Source organism: Periplaneta americana, chromosome 5 (genome assembly GCF_040183065.1).
Source record: "Periplaneta americana isolate PAMFEO1 chromosome 5, P.americana_PAMFEO1_priV1, whole genome shotgun sequence".
NCBI lineage: Eukaryota > Metazoa > Arthropoda > Insecta > Blattodea > Blattidae > Periplaneta > Periplaneta americana.
This window is the reverse complement of record NC_091121.1, coordinates 126,256,553-126,283,458: the sequence shown is the minus strand read 5'-3', so window position 1 is coordinate 126,283,458 and position 26,906 is coordinate 126,256,553. Positions and strand designations below refer to the sequence as shown.

At 35.5% G+C, this 26,906-nt stretch overlaps 1 protein-coding gene and 1 long non-coding RNA gene across 15 annotated transcripts in view; one reads left to right on the top strand and one right to left on the bottom strand.

Moving 5' to 3' along the window:
• LOC138700172 (integrin alpha-PS3-like) overlaps positions 1 to 15,037 on the top strand; it is a 268,831-nt gene extending 253,794 nt beyond the window's left edge. For 13 of the 14 annotated variants that reach the window (XM_069826588.1, XM_069826584.1, XM_069826587.1 and 10 more), the window contains one exon: positions 14,667 to 15,037. In XM_069826588.1, the coding sequence (XP_069682689.1) occupies positions 14,667 to 14,750 (84 nt within the window). In that variant the 3' untranslated portion in view covers positions 14,751 to 15,037. Of the gene's footprint in view, positions 1 to 2,413; positions 8,719 to 14,666 lie in introns of those variants that run through there. The other variant, XM_069826581.1, reaches the window with a different exon arrangement.
• LOC138700176 (uncharacterized) overlaps positions 1 to 24,780 on the bottom strand; it is a 44,597-nt gene extending 19,817 nt beyond the window's left edge. The window contains exon 1 of the long non-coding RNA XR_011332284.1: positions 24,752 to 24,780. This is a non-coding gene — a long non-coding RNA (uncharacterized lncRNA). The remainder of the gene's footprint in view (positions 1 to 24,751) is intronic.
• Between the last annotated feature and the right edge of the window lie 2,126 nt (positions 24,781 to 26,906).

The window sequence follows — 26,906 nt, the reverse complement described above, 5'->3', positions numbered from 1 at the left end:
CATCCAAAGTAAATTTTAAGAAAAATGTAAAAATGTCCTACATCTCATACAAGAAAGATACAAATGCGGGAATGGCTCTAATTGATGAAGATGTCAGTAGTAAACATGCCTATCATGTTTATTCAAATCATAATGTTCAAATATTCGTTTTGTAAGAAAATTTAAATTTTGATATCCCATTTTGATACATTTATTTTGAAACTCATTACTCTAATTTTACATTATTTGATCTAATTATGCTTTTGAACATGATTTTGTTAAAATAAAGATTTCGAAATACTTTTATTTTGTTTTTAATAGCACTATTCCCAAAACAGTCACAAGAAACTTCAAGAACTGGAAGTGTTTTACTTAATAATTAGAGTAATTGCATGGTTTTACGAAAATTATAACAAAATCACTCTTCAAACATGTTCACAGGAATCTTTAACAAGGAAAATATCCGAGCATTTTGCATGGGACTCGCATTCGTGGGGTCCGTGGTTCGATTCCCAAACCAACTAACCTGAATGTTGCTTAGCCAAATGCCGGGTTGGAATTTTCATTGCAATGTTCCATTTTCTCTTCCCCTCCCGTGTAGAAAAGAATTTAGATTTTCATATCAAATCATTCATCTTTCTCATCTCATTCAATAGCCAACCGTTCTTTGGTTCCCACCCTTCCGCTATATTTTTTATTTTTATTTTAGTAGGTTATTTTACGACGCTTTATCAACATCTTAGGTTATTTAGTGTCTGAATGAGATGAAGGTGATAATGCCGGCGATATGAGTCCGGGGTCCAACACCGAAAGTTACCCAGCATTTGCTCATATTGGGTTGAGGGAAAACCCCGGAAAAAACCTCAACCAGGTAATTTGTCCCGAGCGGAAATCGAACCCGGGCCACCTGGTTTCACAGCTAGACACTCTAACCGTTACTCGGCAGGTGTGCACCTTCCGCTATATCTCTGTCAGGATTCATTCCTTAAGAGTACTTCCAAGGGCACTCCAACACCTTGGAAGGGCCGTTGGAATGGATCCTATGCTGCTTGGTCACCTTTTCGGTGTGAGGGTAGGAGGCCTCCATTGGGTGAGCAGATGAGGGGTGACATGCACCCTCATCCTCATTCATCCCATAAATTCTGGGTGCACAATACGTCTCAGTATGACCGATGTGCAAAGGGTTGTCCTAACCGCCCGTAGCCACCGTGACCTAACCTAACCTAACAAGGGAAAAGCATCTGCAAAGGCCATTAACGTCCTCTTCTCCATCTTGTTCGTTTGTTGGCACATTCCTGGTCATACGAATTTGCAGGTTTATCTGTGAATGGTCTTCTCCTTTCCAGAACAATCCAAAATGTTTCTACAACAATCCTTCTACATCCATGATGTATCGATGTATTGATAACCTACAGAAAAATTTTCCTCGTTTGCACAGTCCATATGATATTGTTTGCTCTAAAAGTGTAAACATGCTTGTCCTTTAAACAAGATGAAGAAAAAAGATGTTTAAATAATGAGATCTTAAATAGAATGGAGCTGGTCGGTTTCACCATGTCTTTTGTAAATTTCTTTCACTTACGGATTGGACATTCTTCATTGCCAACCTTGATTACAGTTGCATGTTTCCCAGTGATAATATGATATTCTTTTGGTAACACAATTACCTCTTATTTTTTTATTCGATTCTCCACTTTTCCGAATATATTGTCGCAGGGTAGAAAACTGTGTCCAAGAAGAGAGAATAGAATCTCGTCATATTTCACCTTCACTGTAGAACCATCAACAGATCATCGATATTATAGTAGCATTTTTGTGACTCTCATCCATTTGAGAGCAAAAGAATTTTCTCAATTCCATTCATATCATTACATATCAGTCTATTCCTTCAGAATTTCCTTTAGAAGTCTCATGTTCTAGCACAGGTATGCTCATTCTCTGACTCGCGATTACGTTCTGTAATCACAACCTTCGAATGTAGAGTGTGCTGTTCCCCGTTCGAAGCTCGATGGATGGCTACAGAAGGCAGTTCAAGTACTTAGTAAACGCACGAACAGTGCTGGACAATGACACAGTCAAAACCTTCTGTAAGCAAACGATCATTCCGTACAGTGTGGGAGGAAGCCTATTTTTGTTGTACGTTCGGTGAAAATGGAAAGTGATTACTATATTGTAAGGTATTGACAGGAATACTACTGAGCAACATAAAACTACATTATAGGCTCTGCTACCCAGAACATGCCGAAGTGACAGAGAAGCTGTTTTCTGTAATATAGCCTATTTTCATATACCAATGTTGTTGTTATTATTATTATTATTATTATTATTATTATTATTATTATTATTATTATTATTATTATTATTATTATTATTATTATTATTGTGGTGATATTATTCCAGCAGAAAGAGATATTTTGATAAAATAATTTTTCAGGGATGCAACGTGCACTACAGCTTCAAGAATTGAAAGCACTTCATGAAAGGCCAAACATTGAAGAGAGTCGAACAATTCAGAGTCTATGTTTTGGAGCAAGTTAGCCTATATAGTATGTTGGGAATTAGCTAAGGCACTAAAACCCTTCACGGATGGTGAACTTGTAAAGAGATGTATGGTGCCTGAACAAAATATAGTTAGGCTACTGCAACAGTTCAAATGTGAATTCACAGAATATAGATTTAGTGATTTTAGACGTATGGAGAGTGATATTAGTATTTTTGTTAATCTTTTCATAAATTTAGTACAATCCGTGAGAGTGCAGTTCCAGGACGAGTTAATTGATTTACTAAGTAACGTAGAATTCAGAACTAAATGCAGAGAATATGATTTGACAAGCATAGAATTATTTAAAAGAACAAAACTAAATATTACAAGATGAGCTTATTCGTTGCTACTATGTTAGCTACCTTCGCCTCGACATATGTGTGCGAACAATTATTTTCGAGAATGAAGGTTACTAAATCCAAACATAGGTCCCGATTAATAGATGAGCATCTTTAGCGCATTGCAGTAAATTCGTTGGAAATAGATTCCCAATTACTTGCAGAAAAGAATCCAGATGTTGAATAGACCCCAAAGTAGGCTATATGGTGGAATATGAAAATGATATCTATGATATTATTATATCATAACTATATTAAATATAATAAATAATGTACTAACTGAATATTGCAGTGTATACTCTTTCCTTTTTCAAATTCAGTTTATTATCTTATTTGTAAGAGTGTAAGAACTATGCCACGGGCGGTGCTGCAATGTAGTTGCGGAGCCCAGTCCGTACACTGTGTATGTTATGCAGTGCAGCATCATCCATGTAATCGGGGCTTTTACAATTTTGAGCATACCTGTTCTAGCATGTGTAAGAAAATGCACTATGTCTCAATATTTTGTCTTACCTCTGCTCAACTACTGTAGCATTATACATGTAATATTGGCTGGCTTAATATGTTGCTTGGTTAGAAGACGTGGAAATGCCAAATTTTGCTGACAATCATAGATCAAAGTGAGAAGGTCTGGATACATCTCATTCTTGATTTCATAAAAACTTTTCACTCTTAGCAGATGAATACGTTGAGCAGTCATAGCCTGTAATCTTCTGTCTGACGTAGTATTACCGTAATTCATAAATTAACGCCTATTACATTAGTTTAAATAAATATTTTTCATAGCAATACAGACCTTGCCTTATAAATTAGAACAGAATTGTAGAGCCATAATTACTGTGTAACTAAGGTCTAAACCATGTTAGTTTTCTGAAAAATCTACCGGAAAAACTTAAACCACACAAACTTTGGCAAACATAGACCATTCTGTTTCATATGCTCTGGAAATATAATGTAAAGATATGAAATATAGCCCATTTTGATCTGTTCAAATAACGGCTGACATATCCCATTTTGATCAATTCATTAATAATAACATATCCCATTTTGATACAAGTACTAATTTTCTCCATGCATTTTACATGCCTAAAATAAACCATTTTGAAACTGCACCTTTCACAGTGTAAAGTATTCAACCCAAACTTGCCAATGACGTCAATAACTCATTTTCTGAAAAAAAGTCACATAGCCCATTTTGATCTCGGGCGCCTCAAATAGACTTCATTACTGGATTTTCGATTACATTCCAGGGAATGTTACTTGCTGCAAGTGCTTCACACATGTCAAAATAGAATTGACTTTTCCTTTCTGAAGACACGGGTTGTGTAAGCAAAATTTGTTTGTGGAATTGTTTCTTTTTTGTGTTTTCCTGATGCATTCCTTTTTTTCATATTGTACTATGATTCCTCTTATTGGCAGGAACCTAAATATTGATTCAGATTTCTCAGAAATAATTAAAATTATTATTAGTTGATTTAATAGAACTACATTTTACAAATTTATAAATGAATTCCAAATTTAATTAACAATTCTTAATGATTCACTAATGTTATAGACTCAAGAACAAACGATTTAAGATCGAAGTGTAATGTTGTTGTTGTTGTTATCTAGTGCCTTGCATTTGGCAGTGAAGCCATTAGCAGTCGTGCTTTCCAATACTTTTGAACTGTAGTTTCTTCTGATCTTAATGCTTCACAGGTCTTCAAGTGGTCTTCATTCATTTCTGCTGGATCGTTACACAGGATACATATGGGTGAAGCTGAGATACCTAATCTGTAGAGATGACTTGCTAGACAGTCATGATTTGTCAATAGTCTGAAGACTGCAACTGCTGTTTTCCTTGGTCTCTGGAGGATTATATGGGTTGGAAAGTAGTGTAATCCATTTTTTGTCTTTAGCATTTGATTCTATTTCTTGTAGATATGAATGAGAAAATTTTGTAGTGATCAAGCGTTTTATTGAGGAATATGAGAAATTAAATTTAGATTTTTATTTTATTGTTGTGCCTTTCTTGGCAAGTGTGTCTGCGGTTTCATTCCCCATGACTCCACAGTGTGCTAGAATCCATTGGAGACGGACAATCTTATTAACTTTTTGGAGTTGTGTTAACATTTTGTAGCATTCTCTTATTTTTGTTGACTTCTTTGTAGCATTTGAACATATTCCCTGGATTGCAGCTTTAGAATCTGAAAGAATTACTGTCTTGTTATATTTATTTAAGGGAAGATTTAATAATTGTCGGAGAGCAATGTGTATAGCCTCTATTTCACCATCATAATTTGTTGTGTCTCTGCCAACAGAATGATAAAAGGAAAAATGTGTAATTACATGTAACTCCAGCTCCAGTAAGGTTTTCTGTGGTTGATCCATCAGTATATATGTGTAGCCATTCTTCTGTAGGGTATCTAGTATTGATCGTTTCCAGTGCTAGAAGTTTTTGTATTTCTTTTGGTGTGTCTGATTTACTTATTTCCTCTGTTAATTCCAAACTGAAGGTAGGTTGCAATAATTCCAATGGATTTTCTCTTATAAGTAAATTTTCTCTTGTATTAGGAATGCTCAATTTGGATTTAATCTGTGTTATCTTTTCTAGGAAACTACTATGAGTTTTAAGGATTGAAGAAGGGAGGTTCTTTTCTGTCCATTTAGAGTTTGGCAGTCGTAACATTTTCTCATGTTGGAGCAGTGCTTGTTTTTCTATTTTTGTTGTTATTGATGGGATCCGTGTTAAGGCAAGCATGGTATCAACAGGTGTGGATTTAACTGCTCCAGTGATTAGGCGAAGAGCCTGATTTTGTATTTGTTCAAGTTTATTGATGTTAGCATTTGCTGCTGTTATTAAAGCTTCAGAACAGTACAAGAGGTTTGGTTTAATATACATTTTGTATGTTGTATTAAGGACTCTCCTTGAGCAGCCCCATTTAGCACCAGCTAACCTTTTCAGGATTTGCAGTTTCTTTTCAACCTTTTCTGAGATGTTTGTTATATGTTTTTTCCAACTAAGTTTTCTGTCGAAAGTGATGCCCAAGTATTTGGCATCATTAACTGCGTAGAGTGGTTTATCATTATAATTTATGTTAATATTCACTGGTTTATATTTTAGTGTAAATAATTCATAAGTTGTTTTTTCTAAATTAATAGTCATGAGGTTTTTGGAGCTCCATTCATGTACTTTGTTTAGGGCTGTTTCTATTCTGTCTTTAATTAATTTAGGTTTTTTTGGAGAACCTGGAGTCCAAATGACTACGTCGTCAGCAAATAAAGCAATTTTGGTTTCTGAAGTTTGTATTATTGATGGAAGGTCGTTTATATAAATATTAAAGAGTGTTGTGCTCAGATCGAAGTGTAATGTTTACAACATAATAATTATTAATTATTGACCATATGCCTGTATAGGCAGGTTGTTATGTTATGTATTTGTTAAACTATGCTGTGAAATAAGCCTTTCTTCATTAAAAACAATCAGGTACAAGGAGTACTGAAATGATTTATATTGTCAACACACATTCTTAGCGCAGAGCCATCTTTCACGAAAAAATTTACCTATTTAAAAATAGAGAAATGACAGTATTGGTACCATAATGCTTGAAAATTTAGGCTTTTAGACAATTGCTGAAATTGCAATAAATTTAACATTGCAAAAATGAAACATTATAGTTTTAGAATGTTATTTCATTGATGAATGAAACTTGTAATGTACATTTAAATTAGTACCAGTACCATGTAGTGTAGGAGTGTCATTTTACTGAAAACTGCCCTTATATTCTGACCTACGTTTGTATGGCCACGTATTAAATATTGTGACAGCGACGTGAGATTCGAACTCACGACCAGCGTCCCGCAAGAAAGCAGATCGCGCGGGGACGGCGCACGGCGGAGAGAAGTAAGGGGGAAGGGCCTACGCAGCGAGAGAGTGGAGAGAGAGTGTGCACGCATCTGGTGCTGGTAGAGAGGAGAGGGCTCTGGATTTTTCTGGAGTGCCATCTCTAGAGACGCGTGGAACTTTCGAGGCTACGTCGCTGTGGTTATAAATTACGGACGCGAAGGAACGAGATAGAGTTTTCAGTTATTCAGTCAGTGAGTAAGCCAGAGCAAGCAAGCCAGTCTTGTGTACCGGAGTTCGACTCGAGTGTGCGTCCGCAACTGTATCAGCATCCGAAGGCCTGAGTTCGAGTGCAGTGGACCGCAGTTGGAGGGACCTGAGTTCGAGTGCAGTGGACCGCAGTTGGAGGGACCTGAGTTCGAGTACAGTGGACTGTCTCTGAAGGTCTGTGGTTCGAGATACTGTGAACTCGAGTGACTGAGCTAGAAGAACTGTGAACTGAGAACTGATAGTTCTGATTTGTAAATAGTGCTTTGTAAATATTAGTTAAGATTAACAGTTCATTGTTGTTCGTACTAGTCCAAGTAAATTGTCATTGTCGTCGGTGGAGTGCTATAACGAATACTGTGTTGAGTGAAAATCCAATTGTTGACAAGAGCGTTTAAGGCGAATTGTAGAAAGGAATTATTGTTGGAAGAATAAAATCCTATTGTTGAGGTGAAATAAATTCACAATATAAACGTGTAGACCTACATAAACACAGGCCAAGTATTCTTGTGAAATGAAAAATCAGATATATATTCGTATATGGAATAAGAAAAAAATTATTTGTATAATAAAAATTACATTTACCTTTTTATTACAAGTCTGGCACAAAACCACTTTCCCATCTGTCGTAAAAAAATGGAAATATGAAATCCATTGTCTTATTAATACACTTTTGGAAGTTTTCAGTTTCGGTATTTTATAGCACAAGCACAGAAACACGATACCAAAATTATGAAGCAGTTTTCTAGACTGTCTAGTATAACTGTTTCGGAAATGTGGTGAAAAAGAAATCTTAAACTTTTCACAATGGATTTTGCGTGGATAACTATTGTTGACAAGGTCTTTTGATCTGGCTGCTGCTATCGCCATAAATAAAAGGACCAACACTTTTCTGCCTTCAAAGATTGTCATGCCCATTTACCTGACTATTGCAATATAATTTGTTAGGCTTTGACAATGTCAATCCCTCACGAATTCCGTCTTCGAGAATTAATATTTTTAATATTTTGGATTCTTACTGCTTGTTTTGACAGGAAATACGATTTAAATATGATTTAAGGCGAAAAACGGTTGTTACAGGTGCAGAAAAGCGAAAATAGGTTGTAAGGTGAAAATAGGTGTGTATAGGCACTATAAAATTTCATTATTATAATAGCAGGCATATAATATAAATAATAGTTACTGATTGGCGTGATAGGCTATTAAGGAAAACAATAGGTAAAACCTAAAGATCCAATATCTAGTAATTGACAGAATCAAATAAGCAGTCATGCAAAATCCCACTTTCTTCCTTATGAAACATTTCACTAAAATATTTAGCAAAGAAAATAATCTATCTCCTTCTTTATCTGAGAAACCTTCTCATCATGACTTTTCTGAAGATATAATTAGTGAAGATGAAATTCATAAGGCACTCTTTAGTATTAAAATCGACACAGCTCCTAGTCCTGACAAAGTTACGGCTCAAGTCTTGAGACATCTCAAAACTACAAAATTTCTTACTTTGCTACCGTATCTAATGCCATGCTTAAATTTAATTACATACCTAAACAACTGAAAATGAAACGAACAATACTTATTTATAAAGGAGGTGATGCAAATAACATCATTAACACTGTATGTAAGGACTCCAGGGATTTACAAGATTCCATGCGAGTGTGGCGAAGTATACATAGGGCAGACTGGCCGCACAATAGAAGACAGAATCAAAGAACATAAGAGGAACCTGAGGCTGTATTACCCGGAAAAATCTGCAGTGGCGCAACACAGCATAGAAAAGGAGCATAAAATACTGTTTGACCACACCAAGGTCATTAACAAATCAAGCCACTACTGGGATCGTACAATCAAGGAGGCCATAGAGATCAAGCTGGAGAAAAACAACTTTAACAGAGACAGTGGACTCCAGCTCAGTCAGGCATGGACACCGGCCTTAGACCAACTCAGGCCCTCTTACAATCAAGGTCATGAAGATCACGGACCGAGGACGGCAACCGATTCCAACCGGCGGAACAGGGCTCGCCGCCCGCCAAACTTCACGCAGTAATCCCGGGAGGGGCGGAGCTTACGAGCGATGACAATTCCCGGCCCCGGATTGGCCGATCCGCCAACCAATCCCGTTTCACCTGAGACAGCCACATCTATATAACCTTTCGACTTTCTGTTCGGACATCACTTCCCTGAAGATGGCTGCAGAGACAGCAGTCGAAAGCTTGGAGCATTCCAAAATCTTAACTCGGCTTATATCCCGCGAAAACATATTAGCGATCATTAACACTATTAACACTATTTTTTCAGTGATTAGAAGAATTTTTGGACGAGTGATTGATTCTAAATTACGAGCCATCATCAGAGTAAACCCTTTCTAATCAGGTTTCATGCCTATTCCTGGAACCCATATAACTTCTTCTATAATAAACTAGTTTAAATTACCCGGCGTTGCCCAGGATTTAAATTTTGGTCTATTTCTAAATAAACTGTTTGTTAAACTTATCGGAGACCTCAGCAAGGGAACTATATAAAACCAAAACGAACCATATTTACTTATGTTTTCTCCTCCCTAGTGACGAATATAAAGAAAGTGCCACTAATATCCAAAGAAACTGACTAATCGAAATAATTCCATCTCACCTATGAATAGAGTTTTAACAACATTAAGACCTTATGCTACAGGAATATTTAAGATATTTAACATTGTGATTGATGATAATATTTATCGTACCACGGCATTATGCATTATTAAGCCTTTCTGCCCACAATATATTTAATTTCCTTCAAGGCCAAACTACAATCTATAACGGATGGATTCTATCAAATACATGGATTTCAGGGTGTTTTGCAGTAACGGAGACTATACTCATAAGAATTCACTCTCCTGGAGAAGGCAATGTAGAACACTACCACAACAGAAAATCATATTTTTCTATAAACGGCCAAGTCATTAGTGACCATAACTTATTAATAAGAGACGGGTTAACAGTAACAGTAAAATAGGCTCTATATTATTATTGCAATATTATAATATTGTAATATTTTCACAAATATTACTATAATTTATAATAATTGCTTAAAATCGAATGGCTATAATAGCAATATGTGGGATAAAAACATCATCTTCTTTCGTTTTTCCAGTTAATATTGCCACTCATATTACGTTTCGCATGAGTTTTTGACACAAATTCTTGTTAGTGCATAATTTTGGTGAGTCAATATTTCGCAATAGTAGGTCTACTATGGCTATTCAATATTAAGTAAATTATGTGGTAGCAATCCTTGTAGTTTGAAAGAATTCTAGAATTCAATTGGATAAAACAATCTGCTCACTATCTACAAAACTGCATCGAGGAATTCATAATACGGTCCTGGACTGCGTAAAGATACTTATTGCATGAATTATCCAGTTTTAGCCTTCATGATGTGTAACAACAATGTAATTTAATGTCGTGTTAAAATTTCCAAGGCCTCGTGAAAGTGTATGTTGAATACAACAGACAATAATAAAGAACAATTGACTGTAGAAGATTTTGCATTTTAATATAATACATGAATATTTGATCTATTATTTTTATTTTTTATATATTTAATTAATTTAACTTCCATTTGCACAGTTTTAATGTAGCCTATGTTCTTCTCCTGGTTATGAAGGTTAAATGTGCAAACTTTGGCACATATCGGTCAAAGCGTGTAGATTTGTATAGAGAACATACACATACATATACATACATACATACATACCCACATTCAATTTTATATATTAAGATGGATGCCTCAAATCAGTCAAACAAAACAGAAAAAATCGCACTATTGTTTTCTTAGACGTGTCAGAAGCATTTGATTCCATAGGATATGACCACATATTACAAACATTCATTAGGTCTTCCACATAATCTCTATGCTGTGATCAAAACTTTATTAATTGAAAACATCATCCAGATAGAGGCGGATTTTAAGAAAACAAAACCAATCATTGTACGTTATGGAGTTCCTCAAGGTTCTCCTTTGTCTCCCATATTGTTCAACTTAGCCTTAGATGGTGTACTTCAAAATCTGACAGATCCTAATATCTCAAAAGCATATGGATACAGCTTATCTAAAGAACTTCCTAATTTATCTGCCCTCGTATTTGCGGATGACTTTGCATTAACAAGTTCTTCTGAAAAAACCTGCTACCTCATTAGTCAACCAAACTGAAAGCAGTCTTGCCACTATTTCTCTTCAAATTAATCCTGATAAAAACAAATGTATTATTCTACGAAAAGGCCTCTTATCCAGTGGACAAATAGTCTATCTACAGGGTTCAGCTATTTAATCACTTCAAAATAAAAAAGAACAAATCCGATATTTAGATGTAGACTTTAATGATGAAATCTGTTTTGATAACAGGAAAGTATTTTCACCTCTGGCTTCAGATCTACATTCTTTGACAAAATCACAATTACTTAAGGCAGAACAAAAAATCAAGATTATCAACGAATTTATATGACCAAGACTCATCTATCCCCTACAATGCGCTCCTCGAACCCAGATCTCTAAAACATTTTTAAAAGATACTGATAAACTTATAAAATATGCTGTGAAGGAAATAATGATGCTTCCTGATGACACCCCTAGTACGATGATCATGATCTGGAAAACTTCGAGGTCTTGGTATCATTCGAGCGGAGTGGGAAGCTAGCATTCAACATTTTAATACACTCAACTTTTGCATATAAATGACATCTATTTAAATTCTGTCAGGGATCTTAACAAAGAAAGACAACATGCTTTAACAAATCTTAATATTTCTGAAAATGAATTTCCGAACTTAAAGAAAGGACAGCAACTGAGAGAAATTCTAAGGAAAAGATTTTTTTCTTCATGGTGTCAACTGCTGCATAAGAGTAAAGGAGGCAGTTTTTATGCGGAATGTCCTAAGACAAATTCCAGGATATTCAATAAAAAAGGTCTGTCGTCATCTGAATATGTTAATGTGGCAAAGATGTCATGTAACCTTTCTGCAGTACAGTCAGTCCCAGGTAGAGCATTCAACACAGCCTTTTGTCGCTGCCCAGGCTGTGACGAGACTGAAACACTAGAACATGTGTTGGGTTTCTGCCGAAAGACTGAGTTACTGCAGAACAACTACCATCACAGGGTAAGGACAATGCTTGCTGACATCCTAAGACAACAAGGATTAGAAGTCCATGAAAGATGCATTGTATCTCGAAAAATGTTTCAACAAGACGAGCGGATATTGTCATTGATAGAAAAAAGAACACAGGAACAATACTAGACCCGACTATCAGGTTTGAAAGAGTTGCACAACAGCCAGAACTTACTGATGATGAAAAGAGAATCATCTGTGAACCTTGCATTCCTTATTTTAGCAAGCAGTATAACATCATGGCTAATCGTTGGTCAGTACATGGACATCTTTTAGGAGTTCGTGGTACCATCTCCAAATACATCTATAACATTTTAAAATCAGAGGGATTCACATTTTGCAATTTCATCTCTATTTCAAGTAATATGATTCACTTTAATTTTCTTTTGAAATTTATTGTATGTATTTTCATTGTAAACTTTTATATATGTATTTGTTTTCTGGATTCTTGTGGTTACCCTTATTGAAGGGCAGATGGTTTTATTTTTATAAATCCGATGTGTCTAAGGCAATTGTATATTTTTATTGGACAGTTGAAAATCGTGCAAAAATAGTTTCATACATGCTTTGAACGTCTGTGATGAAGAATATGGAAAGTTAATCGTGCATATTTTTGTATATTTCAGGCATTCCTGCATGTAATAGACTATTGTTCATATTTTCAGAATTTTATTACATACCGGTAAACCCCAAAATTTGCATATTTTTGTCAGAATACAATATTTTTTGGTTTACTGTTAGTTAGTGGTTGGAAATTCCTTGCATATGAAGGGAATGCTGTGAAAAAACCAAAACAATCATCTCCCTGCTTTGTTCCATTGAACTACTGCACAACAAGAAGCATTCTCAAATATCGCTACCTATCTGACTTTCCCTACCCATCTTTTCTCTGTTTCACTTATTCTCAGTTGGCGTGCCAGCAGTCCAAGTGTCAAGTGCATAACTTTGTTGTATTCTGTGTATGAGTCCTGTGATGTCTCCTGCCAAATTATTGAAAGTAGTAGAATCCCTAACAGAGCACATTTCCCACGTACAAGAGCCCATTGGTGAGACTAAAGGTAAAACTAGATATGCTGCCTACCAAAGAACCCTGGTTACAGCATTATGCTCAATTTAAAGATCTTCTGCCAAGAAAGTATGGCTTATTTGAATCTGGATCTTACAATTTGTAGACTGAACTTTTGTCTAACAATTTCATATGATGTTGGACGATAATTTTCAGCATTGAAAAATATTTTTGTAGATAGCAAAGTATAACAACAAAGAACCTTGACAATTTGTTAGTTGAGTTTTGCAACTAGAAAGAGTAAGGTAAACAAAGAAATGAAGTGTATTGATACATATGAACTTTTAATGTCAAATAAAAAAAAACATATATACTTATCTGACATATCATTCACATTTTGTATGTTTTTGGATATTTCTTGTTATATTAAGCATATTCCAGACTTTGTTTGTGCATATAAATCCTGGCTCTAGTAATAAACTATACAAACAATCTAATGTTAATCATACCGGTAGATTGTCTCTTTAATTCTCATTCTTCTCTTCAGTGAGTTTGAACTGCTCATCTTCAATTTTCCCATTTTACTGCTTGTTCTTTTTCTCCAAAAGTACGATTTTTAGTGGAAAATTTTTTGATTTTCCTATTAGTACCGAAAGATTCCTCATCTCTCTGTATACATTGTTTTCAAAGCCAGAAATTATGAATTTTTCCCTCCCTGTGTATTTTCTTAGAGATTTCGTCGTAAATATGTATAATTATATCAGTATGTATAATTTTGGGTACTGTATATTATTATTATTATTATTATTATTATTATTATATGCTTCAAATCTTCAGCTTTTACACATCTTTTATATGTTTCCGTATTATAAGAAATTCGGTATCACGTATTAATGAGGGAGATTTTGTATTTAGAGCGATATTTTAAGTAAATATGAATATGTGTAATTTTTTCCTCCATTGAACACTTCTTCCTCTTTTCCCCTCAAATAATTCGAAGTACAGATTCTTTATGGTTAGCAGAGAAAGAGAAAGAAGAAATAAAATGGAATAGGTGGCTGGGGGGAGGTACCTCCTCCCGTTCCTGCTAAATAAAAAAATTGTACATTTCTTCCGTCTATGATTAGTGTGCATACATCCTTATCTCAGGCACAATGAGACGCCAACAGTTATTTTATAGAATGATTTGTTAACTTCACCCTCACGTCCAACCTTTCTTCATTTCCTGGACTGAAACCAGTTAAGAATGAATGTTACATCTAGGAGGACTTCTTTATCTAAAGTCTCTTTCAAAGTAATATTTAGAGAAAGTGAAACAATGATACAACAATAGTATAATAAAATGGCAAATAAAACCAAAGTACCATAGTTGCTTTTTGTGCTATAGATGTCACAGGATCTGTGGAGAATCGAATCAGCCTACATTGAACATCTAGAGTCAAGTGCAACTACGTCAGTCAATGTTTTTATTTTGGAGAGAACGATGAACTGTTCTTTATAAACATAAAATTTATTTTTATTGCAGAAATAAATAATGTTCCTTTCTGAAATTAGTTGTTTTCTTTTAGGCTATGAGTGAATTCAATTTCGAACCAGCTCCTCAAAAGAGAGAATATATTCAAGAAGATCAAGAAACAAGTGAAGATGATTAGACGTATAAAACAAATATTGGATATAAAAGGAATGACGTAGAACAATTTATAAATGAACATGGTAAGATTGTCCTTTTTATTTCTTTGGTGTATAAACGTAATTTTTATTGTGAGTGTTTCTAGTTTACATGTTTCAGATAGCCTATTTACTTCCGCATACAACTGTTGTTACCGATTAATAATCTACTACTGTTGTGTAAGCTTACATCTATCGTTGAATACTTGCTACTAATGACAAATTGAGTTGTTCCAATGTTTGTATGTATTAAAGTTTTTATACAAAGAAATGTAATGTATTCCTTGAACTCAGAAACCCTTACTAAAATCATTTTTTTTTTTTCATATCATTACTTGGTCTTCCCTCATCTTTTGTAATAATCATTGGTTCCAATAACATTTCCATCACTTCCTCTTCCATTTTGGCATTTTTTCTTTTTCCTGATGTAAAATTGCCATTGACTTCTTTTTTTAGCAGGAATTTAACTTAAATCTCAGAAATAAAATATAAAGTCATTCAAAAATCATTTCAAACTTTTAAGTGTTATAAATATTTTACGGGCTTCTATTATATGTACTGACCACTGGCACAGTGTTTTGCTTCTTGGTGGGTGGGCATGTTGCAGCTGACTGCATTTGTATGTTAACCTCGCAGTGTTTTGCTTCTCGGTGACTGAGAATGTCACAACTGGCCTCACTCGTATGTTAACTCCGCTACTTAAAACGTGTATAAAATCGTACCTTATAGAAGATGCTGGGAATGTCTTCCTCTGCTTATTATGCGTTGTATTAGAAAAACACATTGTGATTAACATGATTAAGCTCGGTCACTGCAATGTTTATGATTTCATTTGTTCTACCGGAATATATGATATGTAACATTATAATAGTTAAAATGCTCAATTTAAGAAGAATGAAGAGTTAGAGAGAGTGTGTGTTTTTTTCATCAGTGACTAAAGATTTAATCGACCCACAATTCATGTACTGTTCAGACGAAGCATGGTTCCACCTGACTGGTCGTGTAAACAATCAAAACATTCACCATTGGTGTATTGAAAATCCATATCGTATATAAGAAAGTCCTCTCGCCAAATACCAAACCCAACGATGTTAAATAACCTAGTAGTAGATGCAGCATCGCTAAATAACAGAGTAAAAAAAAAATCAAAATTTTTGAGCTGAGCCAATGTTTCTCGTGTTTTGTGAAATTAATGTTGGATACCATTGTGTAGATTGTTGTTAGGAAGATAGAGATTGTGATGATAATGGATAACTAATGGTAATGGTTAAATGCTTAATAAAGAAAATTGTCCGAAATAAAACTGCCATGAACAGGAACAGAATAATAAATTGGGTTGTAGCAGTGAAAGTGAAACTAATAGTTCATGTTCATCATTGCTGCAAGGATAAACATGGAAAGTAAAAAGGGGAAATATATAAATTGGTGTCTGACACAAAATATAGCTAAGGACGTAAAATTACTATTCACTAAGTCAAAAACCAGGTTTTATCTAACAAAATCAGAATTTTTGAGGAGAGGCAGTCCTTTACTGTTAGGTAACTGGATATTGCTTTGAAAAAAAAAAAAAAAAAAGCACATATTGGAATTTTGAACATGTAGGGCCTATCCATTTATCAGAATATGACTCTTAATTATTTTATAATCAAGTGTTGTAAACAGATAGAACCTTTCGGCACCAACAGTTTTCAAGTGCATAAGAACCAATTAGTTCCTCACCTCAAAATTACTTTGTAGGCCCTATTATTCAGTTCAACTTGTTTGGCATTCTACTTAAATTAATGTTTTTTGTTATTTCCTTAGACTAACTCTGTGGTCTAGAAGTTTGTATGACTGGTTACCAACACAAATATCCCGAGTTTGATTTTGAGCACTCCCAAGACATTTTTCTGAAGGAGATTAATCTGGACCGTGGTTCACTCAGCCTTGTGAGGACAGTTGAGTAGCTGCTTGGCAGAGGAGTAGGAAACCCTATCTAGAAATCTGAGATTATTTGTAGATATTTATTGTTAATTGTTCACAAAAAGTACATAAACTTAAACATTTAAAATTGTTCTATACACGAATAGTAATTATACATAATAAATATTAATTTAATAACTAATTTTTCTGACGTTTATCTTTGTAATTTGTTTTGGTTCAAACTTGCACTTACGTCTGGTTTTAGTGCATGTTTCAACCAAACGTGATTACTATTAAAACCTTAGGACTTATTTATGTGCTACTTTTGACAATTCTCTACAATAAACATGTGTATATCAATTTCCTTGTTATTTTAATCACCTAATTCTGTTGTATGACTTTCATATATATATATATATATATATATATATATATATATATATATATATATAAAATTAATTCTAGATTCTCTTATACATGGCAACTTATTTTTCATTATACTCGTATGGCATTCAGGTTTGCAGCTGTTGACATAGAGCCAGCAGACTGCAATAGCTGACTGGGTATTTTTAATATGTACAGTAGCATGCAAATTAATCCGAACAACGTAATTACTTATGCAAAAACACTCAAACGGGATAAAAAAAAAAAGGATCTAAGACATACTGAACCGTCGCTGGGTCTGGTTGATCTTCTTTGTTAATGAAATAAAAGATAAATATCTTAATAATACCAAATAACCCTGCCATGAAACATTATGATCAGGATGGTAATCTACGTGTCGAGGTAAAGTAACAACACACACTCCCTATGTTAAACACAACCATTTATTTATAATAAACAACAAAATAAATTCGTAATACAGAAAATATCTTCTTCACAGAGTAATGTTAATCAAATCCAGCTAATTACCTTACATAGGTAGGTACTCCCCCTCGCTGGCATCCATCTTGTCTTACAACCTTGACATAACCAACACTCAGCACACACATAGCCGTTACATTCAAATTGGCCACCCCTCAAACATCACACAACAATGGGTGCCTTCATTGTGAATTTCATACTCGTCAAATTCGTTCTGCTGCAATAACTAAGTAAAACGTAAACCAAAACCAACTCACTGAACTCCTTGTAGTTTGTGGTAGACTTTTAGTTATATCACAGCTAGAGAAACAATAACCTGAAATAAAAATACCGACTGGTATTTTACCAGAGTTGACTGCACGCTAGTCAGACAGAAAAATGAATGCAGTTCAAGATAATTAGTACATCACAAAACTCTCTGCTAAACTCCACACAAATATCTTCTGCGATACACTCGCAGGTTCCCACAACACGTTGGACTACGCAGCTACTAGTAGACTTATCGAACCCAGTTCGATCCCCAGTCTACATAGGAGCTCGTGCCCTTCCCAACACACGTTCTACCTCCAAGCCATCCCTCTAGCGTACCGACGCCACTGCTGCAACCTCTGCGATACACTCGCAGGTTCCCACAACACGTTGGACTACGCAGCTACTAGTAGACTTATCGAACCCGGTTCGATCCCCGGCCTACATAGGAGCTCGTGCCCATCACAACACACGTACTACCTCCAAGCCATCCCTCTAGCGTACTCACGCCACTGCTGCAATCTCTGCGATACATTCGCAGGTTCCCCCAACACGTTGGATACGCAGCTACTAGTAGACTTATCGAACCCAGTTCGATCCCCGGCCTACATAGGAGCTCGTGCCCTTCACAACACACGTACTACCTCCAAGCCATCCCTCTAGCGTACTGACGCCACTAGCCACGAACAACTCGCTTCACAGGCGAAAAATCCCAAACGGCATCTCTATCTTAACCAATCAGATAACATAATGAAAAATACTAAATTCTCCCCAGGATATCAACCAATCAGCAATAAATACTAAATTCTCCCCAGGATATCAACCAATCAGCAATAAATACTAAATTCTCCCCAGGGAATCAACCAATCACTCGCCAGCCATAGGCTAGACCCTTGTTTTCAACTCATCACAGATTACAAGAAAGGACACCATAGACTACCGGAAAACAGAAAGGTGAGAGGAAAGAAGCCATCTACGAGAAGTAAGACGAACTAGATCAGAAAGGAAAAAAACTACAAGCCATCTATGAAGAATTAGAATAATTAAAACTAACAGAGAAAAGTATAAAGATAGAAAAATGTAAAAGAAATAGAAAGGAAAAGAAAGACGTGCCGAAATAAAATGGCATTCTTCTTTTGCAAATTGACCACAAGTTCTCAATGGGATTGATGTCGGGTGAGTTGCCTGGCCAGGGGAGTACCTGAATATTCTTCTTGTTGAAGAATTCTGTAGTTTTTCGAGACGTATGGCATGGTGCCAGGTCTTGTTGGAACACACCTCTGCCATCCGGAAATGATTTTTGCAGCTGAGGTACGATTCTGGTTTCCAATAAGTGAATATATTTGTCAGAATTCATCATTCCCTTGATAGGTATTAATGCTCCAGGCCCTTCATGTGAAAAACAACCCCAAAACATTACTTTAGGGGGGTATTTGGGTGCTTGTTGGAGATGAGCTGCTATTACTTTTTCGGATCCTTTCCGTATGTAAGAAACACGGTGGCCGTGGACCTCGAAATGAGACTCATCGGAAAAAAGTACATTCTTCCAGTCATTCACTGTCCAGTGTTGATGTAATTTTGCCCACATTAAGCGTTTTTTGCACATAACAGGGGTTAGCAGTTGCTTCTTAATAGGCTTACGAGCCCTTTGTCCAGCTTCCAAAAGCCTACGCCGCACTGTTGTGACGTGAATATTCGCCCCAGTGGTAGCCATTAACTCGCGGGTTAAGTCGACAGTAGTTAGTCTAGGATTTAATTTACTTTTCCAGACAATTAAACGATCATTTGCAGGTGAAGTCTTCCTTTTCCGGCCACAGTTTCCTTTTTTTCTGGGATGTGATGGATCCAGTCTCCCTGTATCGTTTTATGATCGAATTAACAGTAGCCAAACCGATGTGACATTCTGCAGCAATTTGCTTCTGTGTCATAGAAGAATGCTCTGCTAATGTTATAATTTTAGACCGTTTTCATGGAGTTGTATCCATTTGTGAAGACGACAGAATGTACACAGGATTGCAGTATTAAGTCTTCAACACAACTGAAATGCTTATAAGTACAAAACGACAGGCAAAATGTCACATATTATAAAAAAATAATGACAGACCTTCAACAATGGAATTGCACGTACTACAGATGTCAATTAAAGCGGTATGAGCAGCTGTGAGGCCAACAATGACAGAAAATTTAAAAATATGTTGTGTTCGGATTAATTTGCACGCTACTGTAGGTCAGTCTCAACTCTTGCTACTTGCTTGTAAGTAAAATTGTTTGCATATCATCTATACAGCTTTCATCATACATGTAAACGTATTTGACACATTAATTACCTAAACAATTTCAAATGCAGTTTAATCTCAGTCTCGTTTAATTCTATTATACTTTCTATTAAATTTATTCTGTGTTAAATTGTGTTGTATTTAAATTATAGTATTTATAAATTTTAAATAATTGATTAAATGGCGATCTTACTCGTGTTAATTATGTAAGCATGTGCAGCTTACATAATTAACACGAGTAAGATCGCCATGTAATCAATTATTTATATTCAAGTGTTAAAAGTAGTGTATGAAAGACTCAACATGGAGTATAAATTTTATCCGTTGTAGTATTTTAAAGCTTTACTAATAAGTACATCTTTCTTATTCAGTTAATTTTTATATTCTCTGATTATAGGAAAGTTTAATTTTTGTTGTTTCTTACTTCTTAGTAGGTAGTTTTGTTTGGTAATTATGTCATCTGAATTTAATTGTTCATATTTTATGTTAATGTTTCTATATGGCCTTTTACCTCTTATTAACTGTTTCTCATCTGCTTCATCTTCATTGGATGATTTTGCTACGCTCATCCGTGCTGATGATGTATCACTTCTACCATGTCTCGAACTACCCACGGACTGTTGCATTATCAATAAAAGATTTTCACGTATTGCACTTATTGGTTGAACCACAAATGCTTCTCTTTGTAGCACTTTCACTCGATTGCCTTGCATTTTGCTCAGTGGGAATTTCCTCAGTCTGTGGTACCACCTCACAAATCGCCTCTTCTCTGGTTCCCACAGCTTCATCCATACACGGTCTTCTTTCTTCACTCTTGTTTCTTCTAAAGGAATTTGTGAAAGAAGTATTCTTAGCTTTCCTAAGGTAGACTGTTATATTGTTCGCACTTGTAAGGTCATCTAGTCTAATATTTATTTTATTGGATTGCTCATGTCCATTTGCTGTGCTACCATTCTGATCAGTCCTCTCTACGCTTCTATCTTTTCTGTTATGCGATACATTACTTCTTCTGTTTCCGTGTTGTGGAGATGATGCTCTATTACTATTTGAAGCAATTTGTTTATTACTGTTTCTGATGCAGCTACTCGGTATGTCTTCAATATTTTGATTATTTAAGGTTTCTAAGCCGATTACACCGTTCTGCTTGAAATAAATGAGCGTTTCTGATTCACAGTTTCACACTGATTGCAAAAATGAAATCCGTTTTCGCGTACCACGTCAGAATCTTTTACAATTCAAAATTTTATGTTTTCAATATTTTTCGTAATATAGTAATATTGTAGTGTGCTTGTCGTTTGTTAAAAAGGCATGACAGCTTATAATTTAAACTTTATTACTTAAAATGTATCATAATATATTTTATTATGTTTGTATTTGATATTTATTAAAATCTACTGACTGTATCCACCCTTAGGGGATGTACAAAATTGTACCCTTCCCTTAAAATGAACCGAGGTTAAGACATCCGTTGTTTATTCTTGGAGATTTTTATCTGTCTGCACCCAACGTTATCTATAAACAGGAAGTTGAAATATTTAGTGTCTCAGGTCATAAAAAATTATGAAGGAAATATTTACTCTTAGAGATTGCTATTAAAACTAACAATGAATTAGAGAAATGACATAGGGTCCCTGTATATATATTTATTTATGGAAGTGCAATCCAGCTTATGAGGCTACAGATTTCCTTACTGAGATAATAAACCTATCCCCTTTTAAAAGTTGTTTTAAAATTAGAGGATCAGTTTTGTGTTGTTGGTTGTCGTGTAAAAGTGAAGTGTGCAAGTTCTCATTTTTCTGCGAGAGTACAACTTATTAGTGTTGTTTCATAGAAATGTCGAAACGTGGTTGTGTAAATGATCCAAATTTGTTTTGCTATATATGTGGATCATATACGTTAGTAAAACAGAGACAGAATATAACAACTTTCGTAAAGAATATTTACTTTCAATATTTTGGCATTAAGTTAGGAGACCAGGACAAATCCTGGTGCCCCCATAAAGTATGTCGTAGTTGTGTTGAAGAGTTGAGGAGTTGGAAAAATGGAAAAAGGAAGTCATTGCCCTTTGGTATCCCTATGATTTGGAGGGAACCTACAAATCATGGAGACAATTGTTACTTTTGTACAGGTAAGGTAGCTGGATATACTGCTAAAAACAAGAAAGATATTCTATATCCTAACATTCCCTCAGCCATTCGGCTCATACCTCATGGTCCTGATATTCCCGTTCTGTTACCCCCTGAACAGATACACTGCCATCTGGATCCAGAAGCACTGAAACTGAATCTCCAATGGATCATACTTATGAACCAGGCAATGCTGGTGATGATAGATGTTTTAATCTAAGTGAGCTTAATGATTTAGTGAAGGATTTAAATTTGCCTAAAGAATCAGCAGAACTATTAGGTTCTAGGTTAAAAGAAAAGAAAGTATTGGTTGAAGGTACATATTTTTCACGGTACTGGCATCGTCAAAAGGAACTTGTCCCTTTTTTTTGCTGAAGAAGAAAATTTAGTGTATTTCCAAGACATCCTTGCTGTCTTAAAATTTTATAACATAAACTATAATTCCAAAGAGTAGTCGGTTCTTCATAGATTCTTCTCAGAAAAGTCTTAAACGTGTTTTGCTTCATAATGGAAACATTGCAGACTATTGCTGGATGTTAAAAAGGGACTGCTCTGCACAACATGCAAGGAGGTCAAGGAGGACAAAGTTTGAAGTGCAATATTGAGGTAAGGTTATGAAAGTGCTTATAATTATTAATTAATATTAATTAATGATTAATTAGTGACAAATAGCAAATTGTGGCCTAGTTTTTCTCACAAAATTCTTGTTGAAAATAATTTTTATGACGTTTCACAAAGCTATAATTTCATTTCTAGTTATTCATGAACTGTCTGAAAACCTGACGTGATGGGGAAAAATGGAGATTATTTTCGAATTCAGCACAAAAAAATCCGTTTAGAATCGCCTATCAGATTGAAAACAACAGAAAATAAGTTCTCAAATGCAGAACGGTGTATCTTTTCATTTATCTTGATTTTATCCTCTACTAAAATTGCTCTAAAACCTTTGCTTCATGCTTCTTTTATCAATGGTATTAATTTCCTTCTTTTCTCTCTTATATCTCTACGTAAAGCTTTGTGCCTATAAGTTGACGCCTGTTTGTAATAATATGTTCTTTAATGAAATAACTGTTGAATTTAACTACAGTTGGTCATCTTTCCACTCCCAATTCTATAGGCGTTTATTGCACTTATGTCCACATTTAGTTTAAAATCACTGGCGACTCGTGATATTTTTTGTATGTAGGATTGACGACTGATGACCAACACAGAAACTAATAATAATAATAATTATAATTATAATAATAATATGATATTAGTAATAGTAATAATAGTAGTACTTACTTACAAATGGCTTTTAAGGAACCCGAAGGTTCATTGCCGCCCTCACATAAGCCCGCCATCGGTCCCTATCCTGTGCAAGATTAATGCAGTCTCTATCATCATATCCCACCTCCCTCAAATCCATTTTAATAGTATCCTCCCATCTACGTCTCGGCCTCCCCAAAGGCCTTTTAATAATAATAGTAGTAGTAGTAGTAATAATAATAATAATAATAAAGCATGCAAAATCAATACAAGTACGTCTGTGTCAGTCTTTGACTCACTATTCTGGAACTGGCAATTTATTTGTAGTGAAGTTCGATTTTCCTCCCCTTTTTAGTTGCAAAGATGACTCCTAAGCCATTTTACTGCCCGATATTTACCGATTCTCCATCGCACATTTGCGCAGTTGATTTCTTGCTATAGTTAAATTCTTCTAAATGATCAAATACAACTTCAGATATTCTTTCGGCTGTTCTGTCATATGAAAGTCTTATTAATTCTTGTATTTATTATAGCTTATTTCATTAATTTTTATGTAACTTTGTTTTTTATTCGTTTTATTTTTTTATATTATGTCATTTTAAATTATTTATTATTTTGTTTATTCTATTCTTTTAAAATGACCAATGAACTCCATTTAAAAAGGGCTATAAGGATACTTGAAAATTCTAATTGTAGTCTCTGACATGGCTCCATTACCCAGAAAGAAGGGTCGTAGTATTAGGATACACAGTCATATCCTCAATCACAGTTAAAGTCAAGCCATACCCTGCCCTCCGCACCCTCCCCTGTCCATAACTTTACTGCTAGAAAAAACCGTTTGCTGTAAGATATTTGAATAGTTCCTCGGAAATTATTTCTGAGTGTGCAGTAGCGATGACTCACGACAGAAAGTGGAAGCTTAAAGGAAATTATTACATCGAGACGCATTGAAAATCAAAATCTGTAATTAAAATGTTTTCTATTTTCAGAGACACGAAATTAAACTGTAGGATCATCCTCATATCCTTCATGGAGAAATCGCCACTGTTTGAAATAGTTTGTTAATGATTTTAACCATAGACAAATAAATAGAAAGACCCCCAACTCAATGCATTACCTTCGACACGCTATTGACGCGACATCAAGACACTTGGCGGCAAAACATCGGAACTACATCTCGTTACACATAGCGGCAGAATGCAGAACTACATCCCATGTTACACGGCCCGATCGGTATTACAAGTATCCGTTATGCCAACATTAGAGCCTGATCGCTACTGCAGATACCTATTATCTAGACCTACATATATTATAACAGACCTGCCCAGATCAGCCGAAGTACTGTCCGCCATGTAACTTCTCAAATGGCCGCTTGAGCGCTAGTCACCCACCATACAAAGGAAACACTGAGCGTATTCCGAATCTCACCGGTGAGCAATCCGATGGCATCACGGTGTTCCGAATTCCACCGATGACGTCATTGATGCTCCACCGGTGCCATCAACTTGCAGAGGTGGTGGCAGTCTCCATCAGCCGCCATCAGTGAATCTGATTGGTTCTTGTATAGGGCGGGAATTAGCAGACGAATAACATCGTGCACTGTTGTGTCATGGCGGTGTGTTCTGCTTTAGTTCTGCTGTATTGTTTGTAATGAGCACAACGTAAAAACAATATGTTAATGGCTTATGAGCGAACATGTCAACGGACTATTGGTTCAAGAAATAAATTGTTTATGCTATCTTTTCTTTGAACGAGATGGGAGTACGAAATTTCGCAAAATTTTGCTAGCATAACACAGACAACAACTTGTACAGTCGCCATGACAGCATCGATCCTTCCAGCAGTTTTGTTCCTTATTTCGCTGCAACGTGACGTAATTGATGCCACCGGACCGGTGAGATTCGGAATACGCTGACTAAGGATTAAAGGTACCACAGTATCTTTTCATGAATTTCCGAGTGTTGGTGAGAATAGTACAAAGTGGATGCAAGTCATATCCCGACGAGGTTAGTTAAACCCAAAATTTGTTAAATTTGTTATATATGAATTGACATCTATTAGCTGCCGATTTATAACTATAAATATATAATGCAATAAAATCTCTGTGATCCGAAATGTAAAGCGGAAATATTTCTTTGTCAAGTTCAACTAGGACTAGAGCGTAGCGAAAGGCAAGTTTTATTAATAGGCCAACGCGATATATTGTGTATTCAACAATGGCTTTATAGCCAAAAATTATAAAATGGTCCGCAGTTGTGGCTATGCGGATAGCATGTGCGCTTCCCAATCAGTGGTCCGTGGTTTGATTTACTACTGGGAATGGAGGAACTGATCTTCTGTTCGTGGGACTGAGTGTTCTGTGATGTCCTTCATTCACATATAACAGAAGACAATCGGCAAACCACCGCAGTATCAACCTACCTAGGAAACCGAGGGAGGGTCTGGTTCGCATACCCACTGTCTCATCTAAAGGATATACATGGCTTCGGGCAGATCACACGCCATCGTCATACAATGTAGCAAATGAAATAGTAGGCCTACCGTATTTTCTAAACCTAAACGTGTATGCCTTTTAGTTCATTAGCTAAATTACAATCTGTCCAACAATGTATACAATAAGTGATAATATAAAAACATTTTTAAGAAATTGTTGCCGATTAGCAAGAATTTGGTTCATAAAATTAGTTAACTCGAAAATATTATTTCTGTTTCCTCTGTCTGATGAGCACAATTTTTCTATTGTTTGTTTACATCTGAAGTCTGATTAGTGTAAAATATTACTAGTCAGCGATGTATGCAATGGAGAGGGACAGGAATTAGACACCCTACCCCACTATCTCCTGGTCTAGTTGCCTCATAAATTATATCATATTGGTGCCACTTATGAAGTTTAAACCTGTCTTCTGACAGTTCACTAAACAACAATAGCAACAACTATGCATTTTAATGGTTATTTAAGCTTTTTAATAGGCCTAAGCAAGACAGTATTTTCAAATGTCTTGTTTTGTTATGATGCTAAATCATGTGAAGTGTAGGCCTATCTCACATTGACGTATCAACATGTGGAAAACAGAGATTTTATTGAGAAGTGAAATAATGCATGCTAAATTATTTTATTTTATTACAATATTTGTAGGTGATCGTGTAGTGTGCAGTTTACATTTCACTGAAAACGATTTCAAGGAGTGCAGTTCAAAGAGGATCCTAAAATTAGCTGTAACTCCTTCCGGATTTCCTTGTAACCCTTCATACAAACAAGTAAAGAATGTTTCCTGTAGAATAAAACGAGTGAGAGAAGGAGCGCCTGAAAACCATCGAAAGAAAAAAAAAGACATACCGGCACAATTAAACTTGGAAAATAATGTCGATACGAGTGACATTACCCCTGAAGCTGCAAATTCGTCAAAGAAATCTGTTCATATTCAGACCGATCCTAGTTCGTACTGTGTCTTGAAAAGAAGACAAATTCAATCGC